The sequence below is a fragment of the Budorcas taxicolor genome, chromosome 14 (genome assembly GCF_023091745.1).
Source record: "Budorcas taxicolor isolate Tak-1 chromosome 14, Takin1.1, whole genome shotgun sequence".
Lineage (NCBI taxonomy): Eukaryota > Metazoa > Chordata > Mammalia > Artiodactyla > Bovidae > Budorcas > Budorcas taxicolor.
The window spans coordinates 4,560,811-4,579,081 of NC_068923.1; the positions used below are offsets into that span (position 1 = coordinate 4,560,811).

The following is an 18,271-nucleotide window of genomic DNA, read 5'->3' on the forward strand; positions in this document are numbered from 1 at the left end:
AATAAGGAGGGGATGTGTACCACAGATACAGAAGTCAGAGATAATTTCAGGATAATTAGATTTATAAAGCTCTGTAGTTTTTAGCCAGCATCACTTGGTAGGGTGAAGCTATTATGGAGAAAACAGATCATTTCACTTTACACAAACTGAAACTACTGTTTACTCAGGGTGGAGGAGGGGATGCTCACATCCTTTTTGCAGTTTCTTCCTCCAAATCACAAGTCTGGAGTCCTGATTCTAAATCTGGGTGGGAATCCAGAGTCATGGAAATCTCTCTCCTGGGTGTGGCAGCTGCAGGGTCCAGGGCAACTGTTATTTAGGTGGCACCTTGGTCTTCATCAGCAATGAATTCCCACTGGGGTCCTGGGAACCCCAGAGCATGATAATCAAACCTTCCCAATAGGCTTTCCAGGTTCTCTCAGTAAGTAGCTCACATCAGCAATTAGGAGTGGGTGTTGTGTTTGTTCATTTAGGATATCCAAGGTGGTATCAAAGATTGGGTGTAGTACTTTTGATGGAATGAGAAGATGTAAACCAGTGTTTTCACCACTGAGGTTTCTGATTAAATACTCCTTGGTTTCACTGATGAATATCAGTATATACTGCACCACAAGACACAAAGCCTCTTTCTTATCTGGCTGTTAAAATTCTTTAGACAGACTGAAGTACCCTTAGCATGCATCACTGATCTCAAGTTCATTTTGATTGTCTTGTTTATTTGCAGGGCGCTCGGGGCTTAGATGGAGAACCTGGGCCTCAAGGGCTCCCTGGTGCACCAGTAAGTACTTTTCATGGGATCCACTGATAGATTTTTTAAGCAATGATCAGTGGTAGATTTTTTGCTATTAATATATATATGTATATGTGCAGGTATTGTTTATATATGAATCAAGTGGAAAAATGGGCAATAGTTTTCATATTTATTAAAATTTTAAAAATTAAGTCAAGCACCTTTATTTTTTCTTTTGTACAGAGAAATGTTCTTCTGACTTGACATGGGTCTTGTTTTTCTCATAAGTTTAATCAAATTGGTTTTTTTTTTTTTGCTTGCTGTGTTTTTCCCTTTCACTCTGGTTGCCAGGATGTCAGGAGTCACAGTAACTCTCACTTTAATTTCTTGGGTAGTTCTATGCTTTTCCTCTCGTATGATTTCTGATCTCATTATTTGATATTTTAATGGCCATGTGTAGATGTGTCCTTATTGCAGACTGCCTCACACCTTTTTTGGAAGTAAATAAACCAAAAAATGGTTCATTGATACTCACTCATACCACATTAAAAAGTAGAAAAAGTGTAAGTGATTGAGAATTTCCAACTGTCAAGGTCCAAGGGGAAAGAAAGAATGTAACTGGAGGATAACATCATAAGGTCAAGCTGCAGACATGGTGTGCCACGCAGACCTTAGAGGGAGGTGGACCTGCAAACATGTGTGAGGTGGGATAGAACAGCGAGGGCAGGTGGGGAGCAGCCCTGTTGGGGTGATGGGGGCATGCTGCTCTAGGGCTGCCACTGCCTGAGTGTGGAGCTCCTGTTAGAAGATGAGCTGGAATAGACAAGGTGGAAGCACGTTATGGAATGTTTTATGCCAATCCAGGCAATCATAAGCGATCTGGTAGCAATTGGAAGCTGTTTGAGGTTTCAGAGCAGCTCAGCAATTCAACCAAAGCCATGTTTTAGGAAGACACGTCCTCTCATCTGTTACTGCCTGACCATGTATCAGCATCAGCTGGATAGTTCTGAGAGAAATCATTGTTATTGACATGGAAAGTAAGTAAAATACAGAGAAAAGGTTAGCACCTCATCCAAACCTCAACCCACCATGACAGTCAGTGAGGCTAGAGGATGTGTGGACAAAGTTCCTGATGCCAAGGCTACCTGCAGTGTGGACCTTGATTTTATTATACCTGTTTATCCAAAGAGTGCAGAAGCATTATGAATTTACAGTGAAATCAATTGACATGTCAGTCCTGGTGATCTTTATGGTAATATCAATTTTTAGGACAATATAGTTTTTATAAAAAGGTTTCTTGAGGCATCCATGATAAATCAAAGCCATTGAGATGAAAGAGCAATGTAAGATAATTTGGATAGAATTTTATCATTTCAAAAGCCTATCAATAAGTTACTTCTGCTCATATGAACACAATTTTATTTTCGTGCAGGGTGACCAAGGACAGCGAGGACCTCCAGGAGAAATAGGTCCCAAGGGAGAGAGAGTGAGTCGAATCCACGTTAATCACCACCAGCATGGAGGTCGTGTGGATCTCCTTGACGTGACCTAAGTACACACGGTAACTGTCTCTGTTCTGTCTCCTCCCTCTGCCCTGCAGGGGCCTCAAGGTTCTCCAGGAATTCCTGGTCTCCCTGGGCCCAAAGGGGACACGGTAAGTCCTGAGCTGTAGTCATCAAGCTCATTCTTCAAAGTGGTTATTGTAATAAAACTTTAGAAAATAATGACAGGAAGAGGGATGTGTTTCTAAGGGACACTGTGTTTCTTTGTGCATCTTTAGGGCTTGCCAGGTGTGGATGGCCGTGACGGGATACCTGGAATGCCGGGAACAAAGGTAGCCGTGCAGTTTAGTCTCAGGGCGATGGGGTGGTCTCCGCCCTGGCCCGCCAAGGAGCTTCCATCACTATGTCACTGGGACATTTATTGAGCTGGCTTCGGCTTTTTTCCCTCCTTCTAGTTTTTTACATCAAGGGTCAATTCAAAATACTTCTTGGAAGTCAGAAAGAGAAAGGCAAATACCATGTAATATCACTTACATGTGGGATCTAAAATATGGCACAAATGAACTTATCTGCCAGCCAGAAACAGACCCACAGACATGGAGAACAGACTTGTGGTTGCCACGGGGGAGGGAAGAACTAGCAGTTTGGGGTTGGTGGATGCAAACTATTATATATAGAATAGATAAACAATAAGATCCTACTCTATAGCACAGGGAACTATATCCAGTCTCCTGGGATAAGCCATAATGGAAGAGAATATTAAAAATAATCTATATATATGTATATTAGTCATTTTGTTGTACAGAAGAAATTAATGCAACATTGTAGATCAGCTATACTTCAATTAAAAAAGCACAAAAAACAAAAAGAATGTTTGCTTATTTTCAGAAGCTCAGTAAAACTGCCTTGTTGATGAACATAGGCAGAAGGAAATCACATATTTTGATGGCATTTCCATCCTAAGTCCTATTCCACCTTCCCATCCTGAACAAGGTCGCATTATAAAAGTGCACATAAGGTCAGCTATGCAGATAACCCTTTCGCTTAGACGGTTTTTGTCTTTCCTTTTCTTAAAAGAAAGACAATAGTTCATACAGGATCAACAAAAACTTTTTTTTTCAGGGGGAACCAGGGAAACCCGGGCCTCCTGGTGAAGCAGGTTTGCAGGGGTTACCTGTAAGTATTTGTGTATTTAAATATTGATTGGTTATATACATATTTTGAACATATGCATTTGGGGTAGAAACATGTATGTTTTGATAAGTTCTGGGGAAGAAAAGATGCTTTAATTTTGTGTTTTTACAGTTGTACATTTTTGTACTTTTTCTCTGAATAACTAGTTATTTCTCCGATAACCACACTAAGATTTAACTTTATCTTTTACATCCATTCCTCTGTTTAGTTCACTCAATTTTCTTTATATCATTTCACCAGCCCTGAGCTGTGGTCTGGGCTTTATACTTCCTCCTACTTTAACTAGTTCTGAAGCCCTAGGACCAGGGTTGAGCCATAAGGTTGAGAGTATGTTTGGGGAACCATGTGAGCTATAAGATTTCATCTTCAGATTGTGTGCTATTTTGAATTATTCAGATTGGTGTTTTCCTGCATTACTGTGGCAGGAAGTTCATGTAGATTATCCCATGTGTTTTCTTGGCTCTTTGGAGGCACATATTTCAAGTTAAAGGAGCTACTTGGTGATGTTGAGGACTGTCCTCTGGTTTATTATGATATCTGACACTTTAAAAATAACCAGAGAATATTAGGCCTCCAGATAGCACCAAATCTCAGTTAGGCCCAGGATTTTCCTGTCATTCTATTTTTCTACTTGCAGCTGAGCTTTATTGACAGGTTCCTGTTTTGTATTCTGTACATGAGATCATGCCAGGAAGAGTTCCTGTTGACCTGAAAATAGTACCAGATTCTAATTTGGAAGTTCATCCTTAAAAAGTAACGTTAGTTTAGAGCTAGAATTTGCTTCCAGGGTGTTCAGACATAACAAGCCAAAGTCTCATGGCTTGTGGATAGATCTGTAGCTTGTGGATAGGTCTGTAGTCTGTGGCTTGTGGATATTGTGGATAGGTCTGTAAGTTCAGAATTGGGAATCTAGGGAGACTCTCCCCTACACTGCAGCTTTGAGGTTGTCATGATGCCCTCAGCCCTTTGGCAGTGTGCAGTGGGCTTGGCATCTCACTGGTTGTCAGATGAGGTGATTGAACACACGTTCCATGTATATTCTTTCAGGGTATACCTGGAATTCCTGGCGCAAAGGGTGTTGCCGGTGAAAAGGTAAAAGATGAAAACTTTGCAATTAATATTTTTCTCTATTTTTATTCTTTTACTGGTCTATTTTGTTTATCATTTAAAATAGTTCCAGCCTGCCTTTGAATTTATATTTGACCTTAAGGGGAAATCAAAGAGAACTGCAGCTGCAGAAAGAGTACTTTGACAAAGTGTTACTGATTAGACTTCCTTCTTGAGTCATCCTTTGCCACTATAAAACAGAGGTTTCATTGCTGTTTACCACTTAAAATAGGGAAGGTATTATTAAGCCACAGAGGTTTTGTCAATTAATATTAAGATGATTTAGCTGAAACTTAAAGGTATTAAGCATATTGTTCACAGAATAATCAGTGTTAGGTGCTTATATGCAAGCACTTAAAAATAATAGTTAAAAGAAAAATTTGCAAAATATAGCTTTACTTTAAATAAAACAGGTACACTGTGACTAATGTAGAAATTGGTCATGATTGGATTACATGGCTCCAGCCTTTCGGTCATAATGGCCCAGACAATCTTGGGCTGAGGTGCCCCCCCAGTAGCAGACCATGAGCAATTGATGGTGGAGATGGCATCCCAGATACCTGCTTTCCCCAGAGCTTGCTGGCACATCCCTTGTTTCCTCATGCTGGCGTGATCCTTTACAATTTTAGTGGTGTCACTGTTAGGTTCAAATGGCTCAAAGAAGTGTATTGGAGGTGGAAATGATAAAGAAAGGCATATATAACTAATATTGTAAAAAAAGAAAAAGCCTTTCTTATTTTTGTCTGGCTAAAGACCTTCCTTTTTTGACATTTGACTTTTTAACATTTTTAACACCTTATCATACTTCCAGGAATGACAAAACAGTATCCTAAATCTAAAGAACTTTGATGTATACACCAAGAGAGTTTTCATTCTCCCAAGTTCTCAGTGTAAAATCAGGAAGTTAATGCTGTGTAAGTGTAGGAAAGACCCGGTCTGCACAAGTCAGGTTGATCATTCTGCTTATTTACTTTCTGAATTAGTCTGAATTACTGTTTTCTACCTTCAGGGTAACCCAGGTGCTCCAGGGAAGCCCGGTCAATTGGGGAATTCTGGCAAACCGGTAAGACGTCCTAAGTTCCCTTTCTCAGGCCTAGTAACCTGTTGTCATGGCGAAGCAAAGGGTTAGGGAGTTTAACTCTTTCTCTGCCTGCCTTCTTCATAACAGGGCCGCCAGGGGCCGCCCGGAGAAGTGGGACCCCGAGGACCCCGGGGCCTTTCTGTGAGTATTCCTTCTCTGCAGACCCCTCCCAGACTGCCTTCTCTGCTCCCTCCTCCCTTCTTCCCTCCCTCCTTTCTTCCTTTATTCATTCCTCCAGTCACTCATCCACAAATGCCTCCTGACATTTGCTAATCCAGATTAACCAACGAAACAGGAATGCTGTTTAGATATACAATACGCTTTTTTCTCCATAAAGTGGAAATAAAGATGAAATATTTTAAAAAAGAAACATGATGACCCTTTCCACTCTCATCCCATGTTGAAGGAAGTATTTTACCGTAATATAAAACAGCTCTACTGAGATATTATTCATATACTATATAAGTCACCCATTTAAAGTGTACGATCCATTGAGGCTAGTACATTTGCAGACCTGTGCAGCCCTCACCACAGTCTGTTTTAAAGTGTTTTCATCACCTCAGAAAGAAACTTCAGATCCACTTGAAGATTTAACATCTCCCCCCCTTCCCTTTTAACACTAGAAAACCACTCATCCACTTTCTATGGATTTGCCTGTTCTGGAAATTTCATGTAAATAGAATCATGCAATATGTGGATTTTTTAATGACTGGCTTCTCTCAGCATAATGCTTCATGGTTCTTCTATGCTGCACCATGTATCAGTATTTCATTCCTTTTTATTGTCAAATAACATTCAATTCTATCAGTTCAGTTCAGTTCAGTCACTTAGTCATGTCTGACTCTTTGCGACCCCATGGACTGCAGGACACCAGGCCTCCCTGTCCATCACCAACTCCTGGAGCTTACTCAAACTCATGTCCATTCAGTTCTATAGACATACCTTATTTTATTCATCCATTCAGCCATTGATGGGCATTTGGATTATTTCCACTTTTTGGTCCTTACGAATAATGCTGCTATGAACATTTTTCTACAGGTAGAAAATGTAGACTTTTTTGCACAGACTTGTTTTACTCCTTTTGGGTACCTGTATAGGAGAGGAGTTTCTGGGTCATGAGAACCTGCCACGCTTCTTTCAGTGTGAGTTTGTGCATTTATTTTGCAGCAAATATAGCTATGCACATTTTCTCACTAGATACATTCCTAGTGATCTTAGAGAGTGACCTTAACCCTTAGAGAGGAACTGATACACTCAATTTTAACTTTAAACGATTCTTCCTTGTCTTCATTTTAAGTTCTTGTTTTCAAAGCCTGCTGGGTAACAGAAACAACTCCAAGTGAGGACACAGAAATGTTTCCAGGCATCATTGTTGCTTTTTTTCCCACTTTATTTATTTTTTTGATCGAAGGATAATTGCTTTGCAGACTTTTGTGGTTTTCTGTCTACACCAACAAGAATCAGCCATAGGTACACCACCATTACATTTTAAAGAGCGTTTCTTGAGCATGTGAGTGAGGATTTTCGTGCTTCAGAAAAGTGAAATATCCCAGTTGAGAGTGGAGCTTCTATCAGGAGGTTTCTCTGCAGCCAAACAAGCTAGCTCCTGCCCCTCACGCCTCACTTCCCTTTTCTCCTCTGTTGCTGGAAGTCTGTGAATTTCTAATTAAAATACTTTCCCTAAGTTGACAAACGAATGAGGTCAGAGCTCGATCGCATTTCTAAAATCACAGGCAGATTGAACACTGTGGGGCAGAGGTGCTGGAGCTGTAGAAAATTGGACTGGAATGTGTCATATTCGTGTTATAGAGCAGAAAATTGAGTACAGTACTGCTGATGGCAGGACCCCCTTGCAGATGGTGGGACCCTGATGATGGCGGGACCACACACTAAACACAAGCCTCGCTGGTGGAGGGGGCTTGGCCCATCCCCAGCTCCGGGTTATGGGGTGTAGAAACCGATGGACTTAAGCTGGGTTGCAGAAAGAGATGGGTTGGGGACGGTGTTTCATCCTCTCATGGTGGGGAGGCAACTCAGAGGGAGTGATGGCTGTGTAAGTTTTCAAGCCTCACTGCAATTTCAGTTTCTGTAAGCATCTGTATTCTTCCCACCATTGCCCTTGTGGGTGCATACTGAGACACTTCAGTCATGTCGGACTCTTTGCCATCTGGGCTGTAGCCCGCCAGGCTCCTCTGTGCATGGGATTCTCCAGGCAAGACTACTGGAGTGGGTTGCCGTGCCCTACTCCAAGGGCTCTTCCCAGCCCAGGGAGCCAACCCGCGTCTCTTAGGTCTCCTTCGCTGGCAGGCAGGTTCTTTACTGTTCGCATCACCTGGGAAGCCCTGTCTCCTCACTAAGGCTCGAAGCTGCGGTGTTCCTCCTTCATCACGTTCCTACCCGCAGGAGGACCTGCTCATCCGACCACCGCGTCTGTACGGCCTCCCATCTGCCTCTTCTTTTGAAGCCCGCGCACCTCTCCCGGCTCCCGGCCCTCCCGCGCCAGCTCAGGCGGTTCCCCGCGGCTTGCCACTGCATCGTTTGCTGACTTGCCTTCCCTGCTCACATCTTTCCTTCTCTGCCCGCGTCTCCCCGCGGGATGCTGTTGGTCTTCAGGCCAGGATAGTTGTTCCTCCTCCAGGACTCTGGCACGGGGGGGGGGAGTGTCCTGCATCGCCCGAACCCCAGTGTGTCCCCAACAGTCCTGGGAGCAAACACAAAAGCCTGGAGAAGTGTAGGACTCCACATCTGCACGCACCTCCAGGATGATCTTTGCAAAGCACAGTTTCCGTCATCACTTCTCTCCTTCGTTTAAAAACCTTCAGTGGGTTTCCACGGACAATGAAAGAGTCTGAAATCCTACAGCGTCTGTTTGTCCCCTAGTTTTATCTCCCCTTTCTCTCTTGCTCAGAGCCCATGTTCCAGCTAAGCTTGACTTTGCTAATTCCCAAACACGCTCTACGCTTCTTAGTCTGCCTGTTTATACTTTGTGATACCCTGCAACTGGGATGGGTTTTTCCCCTATTTTTCTAACTCAGCATCCCATGTGTCCTCCTAGATATGACCGAAGTGTTAATTCTGCAATGGAGTCATCTCTTATGATGCCCTATTCCTCTGAGAGACACGATCTCTCCTTATTCTGAACCTGTAACCCTTAGTCTCTTGTTTCCCCCATGGTGTGGACACTGCAGAAAGGCAGGGACAAGTCTGATCCCTGTTTGTGTTCCCTGTGTCTTTTTATTCAGGGCCCACTGTAAGGTTGTGCTCAATAAAGATTCCTTGAAATGCATTGGGTGGGAGGAATGATAACTCTTGCCATGCTGCTTCTGTTCATGATAACTGACTTCTCACCCACTATAACTTTCTCAGAAGAGTATTATGGGAGGTTATAAATATTATAGTTCTGGAGCAGAATTTTAACACCAAATCTACTTACTGAAAGAGGCATTTGTTCTTTCATTTTACATCATTAAATTCATTTTCATAGGTAAGTTCATGCCATGTCGACTATTTTTCACAAATTTGATCAGTTTTTCCTGCAAATCTCAAGTTGCAAAGCTGAGTAGAAGAAATGAAACCCACTTCTGATGTGTCCTAGGAAAGAATCAGGGCTAACTGAAATACGTCTTTGAAGTTAAGTTGTGTTTCCCACTTTCCTCGCCATTGTTCCACCAACTTCTGCCAATGCCACAGCAAAAAATATTGGCGTTTCAGCATCTCTAGTGAGTACACATGAGCACATGTCTTTCCCACTTGGCTTGTGTTTCTGGCTTTTTCCATTACGCACCTGCATCTGGGGGACTCCTGGTTTAGAGCCAGCAGGTGGCTGGGACCTCTGCTTTGGTGTTACTGAGTAGTGGCTCCTGGTCCATTTTTCTCTTCCAGGCTCCTCAGAACTTGCCAGAGCATTTGTCTAGTGGGTTAGGTTTGCTCTGCTCTTGTGATTTTGACTGGGATGAGTGCCATGCTGATCTATCCCAGGTTTTCTGAAGTTTATGCACTCCTGGAGTGTGTGTAGAAGCCTGTCTCCTTTCTCTTGAAGTCCCCTACCGTGACCCCATCAGCTTCAACACAGAGGTCCCACTTGGTGTGCTGTTGAGTGATCTATGCCACCTTCCTGCCACACCAGGCTCTGGAACACTCCAGAACACTCCTCTCAGTGCTTTATGGACCAGCTGTGATGGTTATAGTGTGAGCAGATTGTGGTCTGCCTCTGTGTGTGAGGAGATATTTAAGCCTACATTAGAGAGAAGTATAAACTATCCAATGTGGTAAAATTGAATAGATTAAATAAATATTTTTATGGCAAAATTATCCTTGTAGTAGGACTAATATGATCTTCAAGTGTTACTATGAAAATGATTTGTAAAAGCAACAGTCTTTAGGAATCATAACTGATCTTCTAGGTTAAACATATTTTTGCCAGAAATCGGCACTTAGGGTATAATGCAGACTAAGTATAGTGATAGTTTCCCTCTTCTGAAACTGCAGAGGTACTGAGGATAATGTTCGTTCTTCAGCTAGTTAGCATTTTGGGTGATCGAGCAGACGTATCAACCAACACAATCTAGAGCACAGCAGAGTAAAGCCCACTCTTCTGGTAAAATAATTATGACGGCCCAAATGTAATAACATTGTTTCTTTTCTATGATATTTTAGAAGTCTGATAGTTCCATTTTAAAAGGGAGACTTCTTTATTGAAGTATCCATTTGTATTTATTGAAATGAGCTTTGCAAAGTCGCTGGTAGTGTTTGCTTATTAAAAGAGTACCTTCTTGGTGATCAATGGTCTTGACAGAAACTCAAAAAATGAGGACTAGAGACATTTTTCCCCGAGCATGACTTGTGCTTTTAAAGAAATTTGGGAGGTTTGAAAAGCAAAGAACATGTAATGAATCATTTGATTGAAAACCATAGTTTTGACTGATGTCTTTATTCCTTGGATAAAACCTTGGATGAGCATAGTAATTAGCATATCTGTGGTGCTTACTATGAGCTGGATATTGTACTAAGTGCTTCAGGTATCTATTTAATCCTCTCAAAACCCACTTAACAGATGAGGAAACAGATGAAGAGCTTCCCTGTAGCTTAGATGGTAAACAATCTGCCTGCAATGCAGGAGTCCCAGGTTCGATCCCTGGGTCGAAAAGATCTGGAGAAGGGATTGGCAACCCCCTCCAGTGTTCTTGCCTGGAAAATCCCATGGACAGAGGAGCCTGGCAGCTACAGTCCATGGGGTCACAAAGAGTTGGACACGACTGAGCAGCTAACACTATTGCTACTAGCATGGAAGGGTTGAGTTGCCTGCCTGGACTGAGCTGGTGCACAACAGAGCTGGACTTCAGACCTGGTGTCCAGGTCCTCATCTCCACCTCCAGTGCCTCCAAAGTCAAGGCTCTGCTGGATATCTTTTGTTTAAAGTTAGCTTGGCAAATTCTAATAACACAAAACATATTTAGCAAATTTAAGAGTTTAGTGTTTATGGAACTTCTGCAGTGAGCAGTCAACAAAAGTCTAAGTAAAGCTGGTGAAGACATTCAAACAGAACACAACCCCCAACAGATTCCTGGGTGTTACCCAGACCTTCAGAATCAGGACTGGGGGCTGAGGGGTGGGCGGTGGAGGGGAATGGGGAGGTGGGGTGGTGAAGACACCAGTGAAATATATTTCTAACAGTTCCTTAGGGGATTCCGATGTGCAGGCAGAGTTGGCAATTACTGGTAAAAGTCTGCATCTTTCTTAAAGGTCTGATTGCCTTCTTAGATAGAGATGAATTGGCAGATGTATCTTAACATGTTGGAGATACATATGATGGCTCAGAGCACTCAAGAGAAAAAAATAGAGCATTTTTTTTAATGGTCTTCACATTTTCAGAGGTAGGATTTTGCCTATTGTTCTGGTTCCTTCCAATTCTCCTGTTAAAAGCCTTGACTTTTGTCGTGAGGTTTGCAATATAAGTCATGTGGCAGAATAACTATTTCCCTACCAAACTCCCTGGCCACATCTGAAAATATGGTTTCACTACAGCTTTTGAAACATTAGAGATTTATCATTTATTTAGCACACGTGTGGTTACCAGGTTAGGGTGAATGGCTCCCTGCAGGATGTATTTAGTTTAACCTGTGTTTTTAAAGATTACTGTTTCTATCTTGATTGCTCATGCTCATCTTAGTTACAGATGAAATTAAAGAACTAAGGGGAAGAATATCCATGTTTTTAGAACACACAGAAATCTTCAGAATGGCCATGAGAATAACCTGCCCTAACATTTGTAGCTGTTTGGTCATTGTGAAAATAAACAGTAACTTTTTTTTTTCACAGTGAAATAATTTCTATAGAAATGCCTAAGTTCAGAATGGCAAAGGATTTATAGGACAGAAGTAAAATAAAAACAAAGACCCACATGCCATGTATTTGTGCAGGGGCAGGAGAGTGACTGCTCAACATTTCACCCAGCCCTCCCTCGGTCCTATGTGTGTGGCCCTGTTGTGGCTGTCGGTCAGCAGAGTGGGCTACCTAGATTGGGTTCTGAGCTTTTCATTGGTTTTACCAAGGGCTGCCAGGGCTTGGAAAAGACTAGAAACTGAATAATACCAGCTCGTGAAAGACAGAGAAAATAAGATTCTAGCAGAGAATCTTTGTGTTTGCCTGAAAAGATGATTAATCTCTCCAAAAAGTAAGAGAAAGGTTTCATAATCCTTTATTTTCATTTAGCCCTTTGGTTTGTGGAAGACAAAAAAAGGTATATCAATCATCTTTGTCTTGGATAGGATGGCATAATGGTTCATTTACTTAGAAATGAATACTTGAGGTTGTGTCAAGAACCTTGCTTTCCCTTTCTGATATGATTAATTATGTTTTCCACCAGTGACTATTAATCGTTCTGTGAATTAAGGTCATTTTATCCCATTGATATTTAGGATCTTAATCAGGACGCAATTCAGAAATAATTAGAAAATGCCAGCAGAGCAGATATACTGAAGAAAATCTACCGTGAACTTCAAAGTGCTGGAGCAAAGTAATGGGGTGAAACCTTTATGTGTAGAGACACAAAGAAGAATCTATCATAGTGGCTGACTTTCACCTGACTTGCCTCTTTCCAGCATCTGTCCTCATGAGGCAGTGCTTTGGGCTTCCAGGCTGCTCACAAGGGTTAAGGATCAATGTGTCATTCAAACTCACACATTAGACAGAACATTCATATGAAAGTTTTTGTAAAGCACTTAACCGTCCTTCTCAATCTCTCAGAGTTTGCTCAAACTCATATCTGTTGAGTTGGTGATGCCATCCCACCATCCTCTGTCACTCCCTTCTCCCCCTCTCCTCAATCCTTCCCAGACTCAGGGTCTTTTCCAATGGGTCGGCTGCTCTTTGCATCAGGTGGCCTAAGTATTGGAGCTTCAGCTTTACCATAAAGCGCTTAAGAGCATTTTGTTTAAATCACCTATAAGTCATAAGAAACGGCTGTCATGAAATTATAGCTCATAGAGGCTTGTAATTTGGCTGACATTTCTTGATCCTTTAGAGCAATTGGAAATGCAGAGAGTTTATGGATCTTGACATTTTATTCTTTTTATAGATGAAGGAGTAGCGTATGGGTCAGATCAGGATAATCTTATCAGCACTCATAAATATCAAGTATTAATATGTTGTCATATCATTTTAAACACAAACTCAAAAGACTACTTTCATTGTCATGTACATCATCCAGGAAATGTAATTATTTATCCAGCAACCTCAATGTTCAACTTAGTTGAACATTCATTAGAAATGAAACAAGCTTTTAGCAGATTTCAAAGAAGTGTATGAAATTCTCAGGGAAAGAAATGGAAGAGTTCATGTGATTCCTTTTCTCAAAGGGCTTAGTGTTTCCAATAAAAAATTGAAATTAGTTCACAGAATGAAATTAGAGTGTTCTTTTGGTGCAACTACATTATAAATTGTACTTTCCAAAGTCTTTAATCTTTTAAGACATATGTAGAATGAGTGGCGCAAAGAATTATTTTGGAAACTTTATGAGTTTCTTCTGCGTGTGTCCTTTTGAAGTCGCAGAGGTAATTTAAAGGCAAACATCTCTGTCCTGAGTCTTTTCACTCTTCTGAGGTTCAAGGTCATTTGCCAGCTACTGCTTTAAAATGTACTGTAGACCTGAGATTTACTCTGGGTTTTAGACAATTATGTGGAATTCAAAATGTTACTGTGCCTATACCTCTAGAACACATAGTATAAATGAGAGGATAAAGTGTGTACACAAATAACCATAATCTAAGTTGGAGGGTGATGTACATGCTGAAAATTCCTAATTGCTACTTCCTGTTGATGTTTCAGGAGTGATTATCTAACAGTCTCTATTCACAATGAGCAGCGTTAGGCCTGTCAGAGCTCAGGATGAACACTGGGGAAGCTGCAGACAGTTTATATAAAGGTCTCTGCCTTCAGTCGAAGACGGGAACACTTTGGTGACCTTTATATATGTGTAAACAAAAACCTAGGTAGCTTGGTTGCTTTGTTGATGTAGTAAACATACATTTGCATTTTGGCAGACTGCCTGGTTGACTGTCCTGCTTGTGTGTTTCTAGGGCAGCAGAGGTGAAGTAGGACCAGTGGGACCCCCAGGGCCACCAGGTAAACTGGTAAGTAGCATTTCTAGTCCTCAGCAGTGGATTTGCTTTATGCAAAACATAATAAAATTTTAAAAGGGAGCAAAGAGAGAAAAGCAATTTGCAACAGGTAATTGAATCATCCTTGTTTGGTTTCTGTTCCTATGTGAATGTGTGAAATGTAAATGGGGAATTTCAAATTTAATCTAGGAGACCCTCAGAGGGTATTTTAATCAGTGTGGTTTGTAGCATTTATTTTAAAACTGGGGGAGATACGAAGTGCTCCATTTGGCCATGGTTGTTCTTGGACTGGAGAGAACCGTGTGTGAAAGCTGCCTTTCACTTCTCCAGCGGTGATGTTTACACAGCTGAGGAGGCAGGGACTCAGCTCAAAGAGCCCACTGTTGGGAAGGGGTGCAAACCTGGGAATTGGGGAGCTCAGAAGTGGGATGGAGGAAGGCCTGACTGTCTTCTCCTGAGATCTGGGAGAGTGGGAAGTCTGAGCAGCAGCGTTAAACCAACCGCAGCACTTCTATCCTAGGCATGAGTTACATCTGGTGTGTGTGCTCTCAGCATCGCAGTAACAGTAGGTCTGGGGGATGTGTTTTATTTTAGGGTTCTCTTGGCAGCCCCGGCCTCCCTGGCTTGCCTGGCCCACCTGGACTTCCTGGGATGAAAGGTGACAGGGTAAGATATCCAGCCCTCTGGAAAGTTCCTTATTTGGAAGGGTGATTTCTACTATGTTGAGAAACCAAGCTTGCTTTTGGCCCAGTGGAGTATTTTTCTAGACATTGCCATAGAGAACTATCAAGAAAGATTTCTAAAATTACGGAAAGCTGAGATTAAGAAGCAAAAGAATCTATTAATCATTTATCAGATGGAAGAAAAATAAAAGCCGAGTAAAGGAAAAATTTCAGCTGTAATCACACTTCCTATTCAGTTCTCAATTTCTGTTCTTACTCGTCACATTTTACATGAATGTGGTCAGAGGGCACTTCAGGTCACCAGTGATTTTGCACTGTCGTGAGTTTCTCCAGGTCTGATGCGACTCTGGCTAGAGAGTGAGGAGATGGAGAATATTCATCCTTGTTCCTGTTCACCAGCCCAGTAGTGGAGTTGGTTCACTTGAGATTGTATAGTTAAAAACCTCAAAAGACTGAAAAAGCGCGTTTTATTCATTGCAGGGTGTAGTTGGTGAACCTGGTCCAAAGGGTGAACAGGTAGGTCCCGGCATTGGAATCCTGTGAAACGTGTGCTAATGTGTTTCACCAGCAGAGGGCACGGGCTGATCTGCTGGTGTGGGTAGACTGTGGAGGCTCCAAGGGCTTTATTTATTTATTTTAATTGGAGGCTGATTACTTTACAATACTGTAGTGGTCTTTGCCATACACTGACATGAATCAGCCATGGGTGTACATGTGTCCCCCATCCTGAAACCCCCTCCCACCTCCCTCCCCATCCCATCCCTCAGGGTCGTCCCAGTGCACCAGCCCTGAGCACCCGGTATAGTGAGTGAGGCCCAGGGTCTAATTACGTCTGTAACCTTATCTACTGTTTTAATAATCCAAGCTAACGGTGGCCCTGCCTTCCAGAATACACACTATCCTTCCTTTGAAAAGAGTGGCCTCTCTCTCATTCACCAGATGGGTTTACTCCAGTCTGATGGAGCCTCCATAGCCTTATCACAGTGTTTTGGCTTTTCTTCACTAAGAACTTAGCAAATACAATGCATATGAATTAGAGTTAGTTTTCGTCCTGAGGTTGGCCCGCCCCCCCACCCCCCGCCACCTATAAGAGCCCTTTTTAAGTCTTACCTAATTATCCAGTTGCTGACACAGTCATTCATCCTTAACTTTAGCTGAAATTCAAACTTCATCTTCTGGCCTTTCTCTGGTCTGTGTCCCGGGTTGGACTAGCCCCTGACAGCTAGATTGGAAAACCATTAAAGACATGTTGTATTTCTGTGTGACCTTGGGAGCACTGTGAGAACTTCTGAATTTTTATCAGTGTTGACTGGGTAAATTTGAACCAAGGGACTAAGAACTTTTAAAATGTGACTTTTAATTTTTAGGGCGCCTCTGGTGAAGAGGGTGAAGCTGGAGAAAGGGGTGAACTCGTAAGACATTTTTCCTGGATGTTGGTGGAGCCTCACTGGTTTTGAACTGTATCAGATATATTTCCTTCTTCTTTCCTCTGGCCCTGCTATCCTGCTGACTTCTTTCAGGGCTAAGATGTTTCTTACATAAACTCGCACACCACCCCTCAGAACTGAGCCACGGTCAAGTAAAATGCAGGGGAAATACTCCGGCATTGGTAGACCTGGCCTAAAGCACTGAGAGGACCAAGTGTTCCCTTTAGAGGGCACGTTTGCTCATTTTTTTCCATCTAGAAATTCCAGGTGATTCTTGTAAGACTGCAGAAAGTCTATGAATAGTGCCTATCATGGAAACAAAGCTAAAGCTTTATTGTGGTTTATATTAATAGTTTATTGTAGATAGAAAGCTGTGGCTCGCAAGCTTGACTGTGGGTGTTTTCCACGGTCTTTTGGAGTCTAAAACCAAATCCAGAGGAGGCTTCTGCTGAACCTCCAGGAAGGCAGGGAGAAGAACAAATCATCACTGCCTCCAGCACTTCTGTCTGCGGGCTCTTCCTTCCGGTTACAATGCAATCAAACAGGACCTACCTAGTGTGGAAAGTCACATTTGGTCCTTTGCTGTGGGACTGACAGAATTCTCAGAAAGTAGTTTCAGAGGGTTTTTGGTTCAGGAGAAAATGCTGAATAATATTTTATTCAGGTTTTTTAGGATTTAGAGTTAATATAAATGTAACATCTGAATTAGACAAAGCTTCCTAACTATTAGATAAACTAGAAAAGGATGATTTCAATTTTATATTCTGTTGAAACTGTTCATTTTATAAGCTAAGAGAATGTTTAAAAATCATCTTGTTTTGTAATGAACATGCACCAATGTGCTAACGTGAGCTGAATTCATACCTAGAGCTAGTGGTAGGAGATATGCAAGCTTTTTTTTAAAAGCATGCATATTTGAGGGATTTTTAAGAACACTGCTAGAATTTAAAAAATGAAGTCATCTGATTTAAATGTCTATTATGTTGTATAACAGCATGCTAGTTTAATATCTTTTGACTTACATGTTTTAATTCTCAGCACTTAGCATTTTAGATCTGGATGGAACCTTGGAGAGCCCTGATTCAACCCTACTATTTAACAGATGAGTTAGCCAAAGGCTGGGGGTTTACAAAGTTTACACAGGGTCAAGAAATTAAATAGCAGAACTGGGACCAGAATCCAAATTTTGACTCATATTTTTTTCCTGCAGTGTCAGGGTTCTTCTGTTCATGGTTTTCTGTTGACTTTGGCAGCATGATAACCTATTCAGTGTTTTTTAGGAAACTATCAAATGTGAATACATTGTTCTAATATGATTTCATTTTATTGATTTAGGGAGATATAGGATTACCTGGCCCAAAGGGATCTGTAAGTATAATGAATAGTAATGGTATAAAAATAAAATATCAACAAAGCTATAAAAACAGAATGCTTTGCTTTATGAAATCATTCTGTAAAATTCAATTCTAAAAGGACTTACCTTTAAGGAAGTTAATGTCTGAATTTATGCTTTAAGAAGTGAAGTAGTTCAAAGGAGAAAAAACTCATAAGTGTAAATGGATCTGCCTTTTGACCTAACCACTCTAAAGGAAGTTTTTTTTTTTTTCATATTATAAATGGCTCACTGAGTATATATTGTAATCTCTTCCACAAATGGATTGTTTTACAAGAACTGACCTGTGCTTTGCAGTGACAAGAACATAACTGAATTTCATTGTCAGTCATATCATTGTAAATATTTCAGTAATTTTCATAATATCCTGTGTATTCCAGTTGGAGAAGTAAGATATAGGCATGGTACACAAGAAAATATGGATAACTATTAGGGCTAGAAAATGATCATCTCCTTCAGTTTATCACTTTTCAGAAACTAATCTGATGTTCATAGAGATTAGATGTATTCAGAATTATATAATCAATTAGTAGCAA

At 41.4% G+C, this 18,271-nt stretch overlaps 1 protein-coding gene across 1 annotated transcript in view; it reads left to right on the forward strand.

The window, feature by feature from the left end:
- COL9A1 (collagen type IX alpha 1 chain) overlaps positions 1 to 18,271 on the forward strand; it is an 86,838-nt gene that overhangs the window by 48,976 nt on the left and 19,591 nt on the right. The window contains exons 21-33 of the mRNA XM_052651689.1: positions 725 to 778; positions 2,163 to 2,216; positions 2,331 to 2,384; positions 2,511 to 2,564; positions 3,355 to 3,408; positions 4,474 to 4,518; positions 5,543 to 5,596; positions 5,702 to 5,755; positions 14,191 to 14,244; positions 14,827 to 14,898; positions 15,396 to 15,431; positions 16,283 to 16,327; positions 17,678 to 17,710. Coding sequence (XP_052507649.1) covers positions 725 to 778; positions 2,163 to 2,216; positions 2,331 to 2,384; positions 2,511 to 2,564; positions 3,355 to 3,408; positions 4,474 to 4,518; positions 5,543 to 5,596; positions 5,702 to 5,755; positions 14,191 to 14,244; positions 14,827 to 14,898; positions 15,396 to 15,431; positions 16,283 to 16,327; positions 17,678 to 17,710 — 663 coding nt within the window. The remainder of the gene's footprint in view (positions 1 to 724; positions 779 to 2,162; positions 2,217 to 2,330; positions 2,385 to 2,510; positions 2,565 to 3,354; positions 3,409 to 4,473; positions 4,519 to 5,542; positions 5,597 to 5,701; positions 5,756 to 14,190; positions 14,245 to 14,826; positions 14,899 to 15,395; positions 15,432 to 16,282; positions 16,328 to 17,677; positions 17,711 to 18,271) is intronic.